Source organism: Oncorhynchus clarkii, chromosome 22 (assembly GCF_045791955.1).
Source record: "Oncorhynchus clarkii lewisi isolate Uvic-CL-2024 chromosome 22, UVic_Ocla_1.0, whole genome shotgun sequence".
Taxonomy (NCBI): Eukaryota; Metazoa; Chordata; class Actinopteri; order Salmoniformes; family Salmonidae; genus Oncorhynchus; species Oncorhynchus clarkii.
Window position 1 is genome coordinate 33,227,184 of NC_092168.1, and position 13,981 is coordinate 33,241,164.

General features: G+C 42.5%; 1 protein-coding gene across 2 annotated transcripts in view; it reads left to right on the forward strand.

The window, feature by feature from the left end:
• The window catches only part of LOC139380810 (sorting nexin-4-like), a 16,539-nt gene extending 5,506 nt beyond the window's left edge, over nucleotides 1–11,033 (forward strand). For both annotated transcript variants that reach the window (XM_071123872.1, XM_071123871.1), the window contains exons 8-14: nucleotides 131–192; nucleotides 342–407; nucleotides 6,521–6,610; nucleotides 7,273–7,372; nucleotides 9,196–9,341; nucleotides 9,542–9,656; nucleotides 9,820–11,033. In XM_071123872.1, coding sequence (XP_070979973.1) covers nucleotides 131–192; nucleotides 342–407; nucleotides 6,521–6,610; nucleotides 7,273–7,372; nucleotides 9,196–9,341; nucleotides 9,542–9,656; nucleotides 9,820–9,867 — 627 coding nt within the window. In that variant the 3' untranslated portion in view covers nucleotides 9,868–11,033. The remainder of the gene's footprint in view (nucleotides 1–130; nucleotides 193–341; nucleotides 408–6,520; nucleotides 6,611–7,272; nucleotides 7,373–9,195; nucleotides 9,342–9,541; nucleotides 9,657–9,819) is intronic.
• The last annotated feature ends 2,948 nt before the right edge of the window (nucleotides 11,034–13,981 follow it).

Below are 13,981 nucleotides of genomic sequence, written 5' to 3' on the forward strand. Positions count from 1 at the left end.
AGCGGCTGTCTGCGACACTACCTCACTATTGTCTCTGTTTCATAACACCATATGTAATATAACATGGAAGCAGCAGTATCAAAGAAACTGTGAAATTTAACCTAGAACTTGACCTTCTTCATCCACTCAGAGGGTAGCAGATCGACTGTATGGGGTGTACAAAGTGCATGGAAACTATGGACGAGTCTTCAGGTAAGAGTCGTGTGTTTGGACGAAAGGATGACGTGTGTGTGTGTGTGTGTATAAAGCTGTTGCATTATGCACTGTAATGTTTTAAGTGTATGTCAAATGCATACTTGTGTTTTTTTGTGAAGTATGTTCTCTGTGCATGTGTTGGACAGTGAGTGGAGTGCCATAGAGAAAGAGATGGGAGATGGACTGCAAAGTGCTGGCCATCACATGGATGCGTAAGTGTTTTCAATAACCACATTTCCTTCCACAGCTTTTATGCGAGTAAAGTCATATCGTCCAAAACAAAATCATGACAGCTGTGATGGAAACAGGTAGTTTCAGTGTAATTGTATAAATGCCGACAGATCATTTGTTCGTTCGACATGGTGAAATCTTTTTGTATCTGTAAAAATTAATTATGCTCAAAATGTTATTGGAAATGCCTTTAGGTGCAAATATTGATATAATAACCAGCATGTCGAAGTAAATTTGGAGTCATGCGATGATATGGTGTGTGGTTCTCCCACACAATTGACGGTAGAGTTGAAAATGTGATGGAAAACTTCAGCGAAAAGTATATTTTGTGTGCACTACTGTACTTCATCACACACATTTTTATCTGGAACAAGTCCATTTGGTGGACGCATTCCACTACTGGGAAAATGTGTATTTGTTTTATGCGGTTACTGGAATATTTGCATGAAAATCTCTTACCAATTGGTTGGAAACCTACCTAGTGATACACGAACAAACTGAGTTGTAGGTAAGTAGCCTTGCACAAGTTTGGCTTATACAAGCTGTTTCTGTAGCTTGAGGCAGTATGATGTACAAGTACACCTCCTGGACAGGAAGCTAGTCTATTTCAGGGCCTTACCACCAATCTGTCCACTCAATGCTTTGTCTTATCCTGTGTAAATAGTCAGTTTTTTATTTTATATATTTTAATCTCACTTTCTATATACAAACTAATATACTTTCCTGCAAACTGCCACACCCAATAAGGTACAGATCTGCTATTTTTATTCCTTATAACTGGAACCTCCTTCAGGAGCTAGCCAGCTAACTAGCTACCAGTCTTCGTTAGCCACGGCTAGCAGTCTTAACCTTTAGCTCGGACACCAGCCAGCTTTAGCTCGGATAATACCTACCAGTCTGCACAGCGCGATATCAACCCAGAACATATCGGACTGCTTCTCTACCACATCACCGGATTCCTGCCGCAAGCTCTGGACCATTACACCGGATCATCGCCGCTAGCTAGCTGCAATTGAGTGGCTATTGTTAGCTAACGACTCTGTCCCGAAGCGAGCACTGGTTAGCCTTGAGCTAGCCTCGCGCAAGGCCAGTATACCAGCTATCTTCTTGGGCTACAATACCACTTTTTCCAATTGGCCTGGACCCTTTATTGTCAACATGGAGCCCCGCCTGTCCAACACAACTGGTCTGCCAACGTAATCGTCTGTTGTGGTTTCAACAGGCTTTTCCATTGCGCTGTCGCCGAAGACCCATCCGCTAGCTCCGGCCCGCTAGCTTTCTGAACGCCGTTGTCTCCGGCTCGCCTAACATAGTAGCGACTACCGAATGGCTCCCTGACTCTCCTATTGCTGCTTTTTGGACCCTATGATCACTCGGCTACAAAGCTGATGCCTGCTGGACTGTTCAATAACGCGGTACCTCTTTTTGTTTACCTGTCGGCCCCAACCTAGAACTCAGGTCATGTGCATACCTAACTAACCCTCTCTGCCCATTCATCGCCATTTACCCATTGTTGTCTTAGCTCTCCCGATTAACACCCTTGATTGCTTTATGCCTCTCGAATGTCAATATGCCGTGTCTACTACTGTCTCGGTTAGTACTTATTGTTTTATTTCACTGTAGAGCCCCCAGTCCTGTAGAGCCCACAGTCTCAACATGCCTCAGATGGCTCTTTTGTCCCACCCCCGACACATGCAGAGACCTCACCTGGCTTAACTGGTGCCCCCAGAGGTACAATCTCTCTCATCGTCACTCAACTCCACTGTACTCACATCCTACCATACCCTTGTCTGTACATTATCCCTGAATCTATTCTACCACGCCCAGAAATCTGCTCCTTTTACTCTGTTCCCAAAGCACTAGACGACCAGTTCATACAGCCTTTAGCTGTACCCTTATCCTACTCCTCTGTTCCTCTGGTGATGTAGAGGTTAACCTAGGCCCTGTAGCCCCCAGTACCACACCTATTCCCCAGGCGCTCTCATTTGTTGACTTCTGTAACCGTAAAAGGCTTGGTTTCCTGCAGGTTAACATCAGAAGCCTCCTCCCTAAGTTTGTTTTATTCACTGCTTTCGCACACTCTGCCAACCCTGTCCTAGCCGTGTCTGAAATTCTACATTTTCCATCCCAACTACAACATTCTCCATCAAGATAGAACTGCCAAAGGGGGTGGAGTTAGCCTGCAGAGTTCTGTCATACTATCCAGGTCTGTGCCCCAACAGTTTGAGCTTCTACTAGAAATCCACCTTACCAGAAACGAGTCTCTCACTGTTGCTGCTTGTTATAGACCCCCCCCCCTCAACCCCCAGCTGCGCCCTGGACACCATATGTGAATTGACTGCCCCCCAGTTATCCTCAGAGTTCATACTGTTAGGTGACCTAAACTAAACAATCTAAGCTAGATGCCCTCAATCTCACACAAATTATCAAGCAACCTACCAGGTACAACCCTAAATCTGTAAACAGGGGCACCCTCCTAGAGATCATCCTGACCAACCTGCCCTCAAAATACACCTATGCTGTCTTCAACCAGGATCTCAGCGATCACTGCCTCATTGCCTGTGTGTAATGGTTCCGCAGTCAAACGACCATCCCTCATCACTGTCAAACGCTCCCTAAAACACTTCAGCGAGCAGGCCTTTCTAATCGACCTGGCCCGGGTATCCTTGAAGTATATTGACTACATCCCGTCAGTAGAGGATGCCTGGTTATTCTTTAAGTGCTTTCCTCACCATCTTAAATAAGAATGCCCCATTCAAAAAATGTAGAACTAAGAACAGATATAGCCCTTGGTTCACTCCAGACTTTACTGCCCTTGACCAGCACAAAAACATCCTGTGGCGTACTCATTATCATCGAATAGCCCCCGCGATATGCACATTTTCAGGGAAGTTAGGAACCAATATACAGGAAAGCAAAGGCTAGCTTTTTCAAACAATTTTTTTTTTGGGGGGGGCTGTAAAGTCCGTGGAGAATAAGAGCATTTCCACCCAGCTGCCCACTGCACTGAGGCTAGGATACACTGTCACCACCGATAAATCGAGAATTTCAATAAGCATTTTTCTACGTCTGGCCATGCTTTACACCTGGCTACCCCAGCCAACAGCTCAGCACCCCCCCCACCCCCCCGCAGCAACTTGCCCAATCCCCCTTCCGCTTCTCCTTCATCCATATCCAGATAGCAGATGTTCTGAAAGAGCTGCAAAATCTGGACCCCTACAAATCAGCTGGGCTAGACAATCTGTACCCCCTCGTTCTAAAATGATCCGCCTCAATGGTTGCAACCCCTATTACTAGCCTGTTCAGTCTCTTTCGTATCATCTGAGATCCCTAAAAATTGAAAAGCTGCCGCGGTCATCCCCGTCTTCAAAGGGGGAGACACTCTAGACCCAAACTGTTACAGACCCATATCTATGCTGCCCTTCCTTTTCTAAAATGTTCGAAATACAAGTAAGCAAACAGATCACCAACCATTTCGAATCTCACTGTACCTTCTCCGCTATGCAATCAGGTTTCCGAGCTGGTCATGGGTGCACCTCAGCCATGCTCAACGTCTTAAACGATATCATAACTGCCGTCGATAAAAGACAGTACTGTGCAGCCGTCTTCATCAACCTGGCCAAAGCCAGACAGTTCAGTGTGTGAAATTGGAGGGCCTGTTGTCCGGACCGCTGGCAGTCTCTATGGGGGTTCCACAGGGTTCAATTCTCGGGCCGACTCTTTTCTATGTATACATCAATGATGTCGCTCTTGCTGCTGGTGATTCTCTGATCCACCTCTACGCAGACAACACCATTCTGTATGCACCTGGGCCTTCTTTTGACACTGTGTTAACAAACCTCCAAACGAGCTTCAATGCCATACAACACTCCTTTTGTGGCCTCCAACTGCTCTTAAATGCTAGTAAAACTAAATGCATGCTCTTCAACCGATCGCTGCCCGCACCTGCCCGCCCGACTAGCATCACTACTTTGGACGGTTCTGACAGAATATGTGGACAACTGCAAATACCTAGGTGTCTGGTTAGACTGTAAACTCTCCTTCCAGACTGACATTAAAGCATCTCCAATCCAAAATTAAATCTAGAATCTTATTTCGCAACAAAGCCTCCTTCTCTCATGCTGCTAAACATACCCTCATAAAATGTACTATCCTACCTATCCTAGACTTCAACAATCTCATTTACAAAATAGCCTCCAACACTCTACTCAGTAAATTGGACGTAGTCTATCACAGTGCCATCTGTTTTGTCACCAAAGCCCCATATACTACCCACCACTACGACCTGTGTGCTCCCGTTTGCCGGCCCTCGCTTCATATTCGTCGCCAAACCCACTGGCTCCAGGTCATCTATAAGTCTTTGCTAGGTAAAACCCTGCCTTATCTCAGCTCATTGGTCACCATAGTAACACCCATCCGTAGCACGCGCTCCAGCAGGTATATTTCACTGTTCATCCCCAAAGCCAACACCTCCTTTGGCCGCCTTTCCTTCCAGTTCTCTGCTGCCAAAAAAATCACTGAAGCTGGAGTCTTGCATCTCCCTCTCTAACTTTAAGCATCAGCTGTCAGAGCAGCTTACCGATCATTGCACCTGTAAATAGCCCATCCAACTACCTCATCCCCATATTGTTATTTATTTTTGCTCTTTTGCACCTCAGTATCCCTACTTGCACATCATCATCTTCACATCTATCACTCCAGTGGTAATGCTAAATTGTAATTATTTTGCCACTATGGCCTATTTATTGCCTTACCTCCCTAATCATACTACATTTGCACACACTGTATATAGATTTTTCTATTGTGTTTTTGACTGTACATTTGTCTATCCCATGTGCAACTCTGTTGTTTTTGTCGAACTGCTTTGCTTTATCTTGTTCTCAACTGGACTACCTGGTTAAATTACGGTAAAATAAAAGAGTCCCAAGCAGAGACTCATCTGGTTCCAGTTATACAGTCTTTGGTATGATTCGACCGGGGATCGAACTCCCAATCTCAGGTTAAACACTAACACTAAGGCAATTTAGTTGTAACCATGCAGTAATCTACCATATTAATCATAACAATTTTATTAGATTACAACAGGATTGTATGTCAAAAAATTATGCAATATATAGTGAAAATGTTGCCATTTCAGACACAGCCAACCTCTTTCCTTACCCTCTGTGACCTCATACAGACTCACTAAAGTAGCTGATATGTCGAGGTGTTGCATAACGCCAATCCCCCCCCCCCAGCAACGCTGTACATATTACATGGTTCCTAGTTAAGCTATACAACACATTTACCGTGTTTTGATTTGAAAGCATTTCATATTTGAAGCATAGAGTCTGCTGTAGCAGGTAGCTGACCATGAGGACTGGGGTGACTTGAGTTGTGAAGGTTCTGGGTTCAAACTGAGAACTGGCTGGCAAATAGCCAGAGGCTTTTACTTTCAACTTGGGTGCTGTGTATAGTTCTCTTTGAGTGACATGAGTGGTCTCGGGGCCCTGTCCTTGGAGTAGTAACACGCACCCACACCTCAGTAATAACATGATTAGCCCCTACCCCGTCACTGATGGTTACTAGATTGTAGGACTCGGTTCTAGAGGTCTAGGGTCACAGCGCTTGGCCACTGAGGCGTATCAAGGAAGGCAGAATTTCTGTCAACGTTTGAGTCCCAAATGGCTCCCTATTTATTCCCTTTGGGCCCTGGTCGAAGGTAGTCCACTATATAGGGTGCCATTTGGGATGCAGGTACCTATAGCTTTTAAAGGGATACCTCAGGATTTTGTCAATGAGGCCCGTTAACTACTTCCCCAGAGTGAGATGAGCTCATGGATACCAGTCTCTGTGTCCATTATGAAGGGAGTTGGTGTTAGTTTCGTGAGCCAATGCTAACTAGCATTAGTGCAATGACTGGAAGTCTGTGATGTCTACTAGCATTTGCGTTAGTTAGCCACTTCCTTCAAACTGCACGCAGAGATATAAAAATGGTATCCACGAGTTCATCTGACTCTGGGGGAGTAAAGCATATGTAGTTCCCCATCCCTCTGTTAAAGGTGTGATTGTTGTAAAGCAAATGTATTCATATGGACTACCGTCTTGTCTACAGGTATGCTGCTTCTGTAGATGATATTCTGGAGGAGGAGGAGCACTATGCTGATCAGCTGAAGGAGTACCTGTTCTATACTGATGCACTAAGGTATTTACTACACTGGGACTGCTTTTGTAGGCCAAGTACATATCACTATATTAACCAGGGGTGTCAAACATATGACCTGCGATTGGTCTAATCTGGCCCACGGGTGGTTTGAGTTAAAACAAAATATATTGCGCACAAACTCAATATACTTTATAATGACTAAAATCAAATTGAGAATGTGTAGAAATTATAGTTTCTTGTCTGTCCATCTTGCTAATAATCACTGTCCTAGGGAGCATCAACATTTCAATAATGATGGATAGAGGACTATTTTTAGCAAATTTTGTCAGCAAGGCAGTACATCCAATTTTGATGCGGCCCTCCAGACCTCATTGAAGATGGCCCCCGTTGCAAAATAGGTTTGACGCCCCTGAAGATCATCATGCCAAATCACTAGTCAGTGTGCCCTAGGTTGTATGTGTTATGTAGGTAGCTTCACATCCTCACGTTACCTTGACGAAGACCTGTGTGGACAAAATTCCCAAGGCAGTCATAGTGTACTCACTGAGCCCCCCTCATTGAATCTATAGAACAGCCCTCTGACCCTGTGTGTGTATGGTGCATAATGATCATACATGTACAGTAGCAACCATAATAAGCAGCTAGGCATCAGTACATCCAGTAGCAGCCATGATGATCAGCAAAGGCCTCTGTTTCTGCAGGGCGGTATGCAGAAAGCATGAGTTGACACAGTTTGAGCTGGAGATGGTTGCACTGGACCTAGCCTGTAAGAAACAGCAGAAGGAGGAACTGGTCACTGGGGTGAGTTGTTATATACAGTACCAGTCAAACGTTTGGACACCTACTCATTCAAGGGTTTTTCTTTCTCTTTTTTTCTACATTGTAGAATAATAGTGATAGTGAAGACAAACTATGAAATGACACACATGGAATCATGTAGTAACCAAAAAAGTGTTAAACAAATCAAAATATATTTTAGATTCTTCAAAGTAGCCACCCTTTGCCTTGATGACAGCTTTGCACACTCTTGGCATTCGCTCAACCAGCTTCATGAGGTAGTCACCTCGAATGCATTTCAATTAACAGGTGTGCTTTGTAAAACGCAGATACACTCAAGCTCTGTCAGGTTGGATGGGCAGCGTCATTGCACAACTATTCTCAGGTCTCTTCAGAGATGTTCAAGTCCGGACTCTGGCTGGGCCACTCAAGGACATTCAGAAACTTGTCCCGAAGCCACTTCTGTGTTGTCTTTGCTGTATTCTTGGGTTTGGGGGTCCTGTTAGACTGGGGCGAAGGTACACCTTCCGAGGTCCTGAGCACTCTGGAGCAGGTTTTCATCAAAGATCTCTCTGTGCTTGGCACTGTTCATCTTTCCCTCGATCCTGACTAGTCTCCCAGTCCCTACCGCTGAAAAACATCCCCCATAGCGTGATGCTGCCACCACCATGCTTCACCGTAGGGATGGTTCCAGGTTTCATCCAGATGTTACTATTGGCACTCAGGCCAAAGAGTTTATTTTGCTTTCATCAAACGAGAGAATCTTGTTTCTGATGAGAGTCCTTTAGGTGCCTTTTGGCAAACTCCATGCGGGCTTTCATGTGCCTTTTACTGAGGAGTGGCTTCAGTCTGGCCACACTACCATAAAGGCCTGATTGGTGGAATGCTGCAGAGATGTTTGTCCTTCTGGAAGTTTCTCCCATCTCCACAGAGGAACTCTGGAGCACTGTCAGAGTGACCATCAGTTTCTTGGTCACCTCCCTGACCAAAGCCCTTCTACCCCGATTGCTCAGTTTTGCCGGGCGGCCAGCTCTAGGAAGAATCTTGGTGGATTCAAACTTCTTCAATTTTAAGAATGATGAAGGCCACTGTTTTCTTGGACATTTTTTTGGTACCCTTCCCCAGATCTGTGCCAAAACACAATCCTGTCTCTGAGCTCTATGGACAATTTCTTCGACCTCATGGCTTGGTTTTTGCTCTGATGTGCACTGTCAACTGTGGGACTTTATATAGACAGGTGGTTGCCTTTCCAAATCATGTCCAATCAATTGAATTTACCACACGTGGACTCCAAACAAGTTTGGACAGACAGAGGGGGGGAAATGTATTTAATCCATTTTAGAAAAAGGCTGTAACATAACAAAATGTGGAAAAGGGGCAAGGGGTCTGAAGTGTGTGTGAAGCTCTCATCAAGGCAAAGGGTGGCTACGTTGAATCTCAAATATTCCAAATGTGTCATAGTTTTGTTGTCTCCACTATTGTACAATATAGTGCAACATTTGTTTAAATAAAGAGAAACCCTGGAATAAGTAGGGTTGTCAACTTTTGGTGTGTGTGTGTGTGTTAGTCGAGTAGACACACAATCTCGGTTGACCAATAGCCTAAGACCAGACAAACGACCAGTCGACTAATTGGGGTCGGCCCAAATACAAAGTGTACAGTAGGGTATAGTTTGCCATTTGGGAATGAACCAGTTTCTAAAGAGCCATGGAACTCACCAGAAGATAATGACACAATAGATCACATACAGTAGCAAGCACAGAAATGCGTACATTGAATTTATCAAAGTTAAACTTATCCAAACCCGACTGGCCAGATGGAATGTTTCTTTCCCTCCCTGTGTTCAGACTGTGCGGACGTTCTCACTGAAGGGGATGACCAGTAAGCTGTTTGGCCAGGAGACTGCAGAGCAGAGGGAGGCTAAGTTACAAGTGTTAGAACAGCAGCTAAAGGAGGGAGAGGAGGCTGTTAAAGAGAAGAACACCGAGAGCGAGTGAGAAACCCTCCATTCTCAATCTCTTCTCTCTGTCTCCATCTTTTTCGCTCTGTCTCTGTCAGTCGATTTGTCTAGCATGTTATAATTGAATCACTAAATTTGCTGCTCTAATCAGCTGCTTTGAAAGTTTGAACAGCTGACCATATTTTTTCATTTCAATTATTTGAGAAGGTTCTAAAGCAAGTCTGTCTCCCCAGTGAGTTTGTGAAGACTGCCTGGGTAGACATTGAACGTTTTAAGGACCAGAAGGACCGGGACCTGAAGGAGGCCCTAATTAGCTATGCGGTCATGCAGATCAGCATGTGCAAAAAGGTAGGTGACACCTACCCACAGATACTTCAAACATATAGAGTATTCTGCCTGGAAATATTTATTTTGTGTCATTTTATCAATGCCAAATATGTTGTTAAATACTTATTTTTCTCTCTGTTTCTCTCGCTCTCTCTCGCTCTCGCTCGCTCTCTCTCGCTCTCAGGGAATACAAGTGTGGACCAACGCAAAGGAGTGTTTCAACAAGATGTGATCTTCAAGGCCAAAGCAGACCCTTCAAAAAAACTGCCAGAACAGGCTTATTTTCAGGGGACTCCTCCTGGAGCTTGCATCCCAAATGGCACTCTTTTCCCTATATATTTCACCACTTTTGACCAGAGCTCTGTGGAGTCTATGCACTATATATAGGGAATAAGGGTTGTTTTTGGGACTCATTCCTGGACATTCATTCTGCTGAAGTAGCCATGGCAGCATACTGAGAGGTGTTTTGATCAGTTATACACAAGAAGATAATCAGTTTATTCCTTTTCTATGTCTTTATCATGTCTGATTGCTGGCTGCTTAGATTTGTCCACTTGCAATTGCAGTTTTTTCTCAAATGTATTCGTTTTTTCGTACACATTTAATTTTGCTGAAACTTGGATTTTTGTAAGGAAAATCACTAAGCACTTTCACTGTGTTTATAGCGATGGCAAGAAATGTGGACTGAAGCTAATTTTCCAATGCTGCCTTTTACACAATGTTAAAAATAAGGTAATGAGATTTGTGTTTTAAGAACAATATTCTTTACTTTTTTGTTATTTTCATGCATACTTTACTGATTCTGCTTTTGTAAATGTTTTACTCTCTTGAGTGGACCATGTGGTTGGTATATTGACGTTTCTGTTTTCTCTACTCTCTCATTGCATTGTCCCAGTGTACTAAATAAGTGGTTCAACCTTTTCGGATGTTTTTGTATATTTAAAGGCCTTTCTGTACTTTGCCATTCAAGGTTGTAATCTGGCACTTGGTCTTAAGTAGCCACTATGATGAATGGCAGTGTTGTCATTTCTGAAGAGTGGGTGGTTCAGTGCTTTTGATAAATCTAGCCAAAGGAATAGGAAGGTCACAGGAAAAACAGGATGTGATAATTGCCTTATGTTGGTGCTTTATGTGTACTGGGGAGGCGGTCCAAATGGCTCCCTATTCCCTATGTAGTGTATACTTTTCAAATGTAGTGCACTATATATAGGGAAGGGTGCAATTTGAGACAACCCCAGGCCTCTTGTATTTTAGTTCACTCTAAGGGCCAGGGGAGGAGGTGTAATGTTAATCATTCATTTGGGATGAGATCAGAGCACCGGCAGGAAATGTATACTGTTTATGCGGTTGTAATCATTGTGCCAAAAATACACTAATAAATATGAAGTATAGTTGTCAGTCCTTAAATCATGTTTTTACTCAAGACAAAACAAAGTTTAGAGAATGTGTAATATATGTATATACACTACCAGTCAAAAGTTTGGAAACACCTACTCATTCCAGGGGTTTTCTTTAATTTTACTATTTTCTACTTAACTATTGTAGAATAATAGTGCAGACATCTAAACTATGAATAACACAAGGAATCACGTAATAACCAAATAATTGTTAAACAAATCTACAGTTGAAGTTGGAAGTTTACATACACTTATGTTGGAGTCTCGTTTTTCAACCACTCCACAAATTTCTTGTTTACAAACTAGTTTTGGCAAGTGAATCTACATTGTGCATGACACGAGCAATTTTTTTCCAACAATTGTTTACAGACAGATTATTTAATTTATAATTCTGTTTCACAAAAGTTTACATACACTATGTTGACTGTGCCTTTTTAACAGCTTGGAAAATTCCAGAAAATTATGTCATGGCTTTAGATGCTTCTGATAGGCTAATTGACATCATTTGAGTCAATTGGAGGTGTACCTGTGGATGTATTTCAAGGCCTACCTTCAAACTCAATGCCTCTTTCCTTGACATCATGGGAAAGTCTAAATAAATCAGCCAAGACCTCAGGAAAAAAATTGTAGACCTCGACAGGTCTGGTTCATCCTTGAACAATTTCCAAATGCCTGAAGGTACCACGTTCATCTCTTCTAACAATAGTACGCAAGTATAAACACCATCGGACCACGCAGCCATCATACTGTTTAGGAAGGAGATGTGTTCTGTCTCCTAGAGATGAACGTACTTTGGTGCGAAAAGTGCAAATCAATCCCAGAACAACAGCAAAGGACCTTGTGAAGATGCTGGAGGAAACAGGTACAAAAGTATCTATATCCACAGTAAAACGAGTCCTATATCGACATAACCTCAAAGGCCGCTCAGCAAGGAAGAAGCCACTGCTCCAAAACCGTCATATAAAAGACAGACTACGGTTTGCAACTGGACATTGGGACAAATATCATACTTTTTGTATAAATGTCCTCTGGTCTGATGAAACAAAAATAGAACTGTTTGGCCATAATGACCATCATGTTTGGAGGAAAAAGGGGAACGCTTGCAAGCCGAAGAACACCATTCCAACTGTGAAGCACGGGGGTGGCAGCATCATGTTGTGGGGGTGCTTTGCTGCAGGAGGGACTGGTGCACTTCACAAACTAGATGGCATCATGAGGGAGGAACATTTTGTGGATATATTGAAGCAACATCTCATGACATCAGTCAGGAAGTTAAAGCTTGGTCACAAATGGCTCTTCCAATGACCCCAAGCATACTTCCAAAGTTGTGGCAAAATGGCTTAAGGACAACAAAGTCAAGGTATTGGAATGGCCATCACAAAGCCTTGACCTCAATCCCATAGAAAATGTGTGGGCAGAACTGAAAAAGCATGTGCGAGCAAAGAGGCCTACAAACCTGACTCAGTTACACCAGCTCTGTCAGGAGGAATGGGCCAAAATTCACCCAACTTATTGTGGGAAGCTTGTGGAAGGCTACCTGAAATGTTTGACCCAAGTTAACCAATTTAAAGGCAATGCTACCAAATACTAATTAAGTGTATGTAAACTTCTGACTCACAGGGAATGTGAATAAATAAATAAATAAAAGCTGTATTAAATCATTCTCTCTTCTATTATTCTGACATTTCACATTCTTAAAATAAAGTGGTGATCCTAACTGACCTAAGACAGGGACATTTTTACTACGATTAAATTTCAGGAATTGTGAAAAACTGAGTTTAAATGTATTTGGCTAAGGTTTATGTAAACTTCCGACTTCAACTGTATATATATTTTATATTCTTCAAAGTAGCCACCCTTTGATTACAGCTTTTCCTTCACTCTACAATTAAAATATGAAGGCCAGATTCACACAGTTTCTTCTCAACAGTTGATGTTGAGATGTGTCTGTTACTTGAACTCTGAAACATTTATTTGGGCTACAATGTCTGAGGCTGATAACTCTAATTTACTTATCCTCTGCAGCAGAGGTAACTCTGGGTCTTCCTTTCCTGTGGCGGTCCTCATGAGAGGCAGTTTCGTCACAGTGCTTTGTTTTTGCGATTGCACTTGAAGAAACTTGAAAATTTGTTGAATTGAGATTGACTGAACTTCATGTCTTAAAGTAATGAACAAGTCATCTCTTTGCTTATTTGAGCTGTTCTTGACATACTATGGTTTTGGTCTTTTACCAAATAGGGCTATCTTCTTTATAACATTCCTACCTTGTCACAACTTAAATAATTGGCTGAAATGCATTAAGGAAGGAAATGCCACAAATGTACTTTTAACAAGACACGCCTGTTAATTGAAATGCATTCCAGGTGACTACCTCATGAATCTGGATGAGAGAATGCCAAGAGTGTGCAAAGCTGTCATCAAGTCAAAGGGTGGCGACTTTGAAGAATCTCAAATATATTTGTATAACACTTTTTTTGGTTACTACATGATTCCATGTGTTATGTCATAGTGTTGATGTCTTCACTATTATTCTACAATGTAGGAAATAGTAAAAATAAAGAAAAACTCTGGAATGAGTAGGTGTGTCCAAACTTTTGACTGGTATTGTATATATTTCTATGGGAAAGGAAAGGAGGCTGACTGAAAGATACAAATTGTTCCATTATGAGTTTATCAGACAGAAGCAATCAATGTTCAGTGAATGCTGCCATCTGTTGTTAACTTAAAATAGTGTTTTGGTAATAATGCACTAGAATCAATTTACATTTTTAGGCCCCGTTTGCCCTGTGATTTATGTGATACAGTTGTGCTCTAATCAGATTAATGTAGTAGCTATGAGTTAATTGGTGTACTAGTTAATTGATTTAATAGTAAGTTCTTTAACAAATCTTCGTTTTATTTTTTGTTAATGAGGAAGTTTTGATATGACTATCTGTCAAACAGTATTCT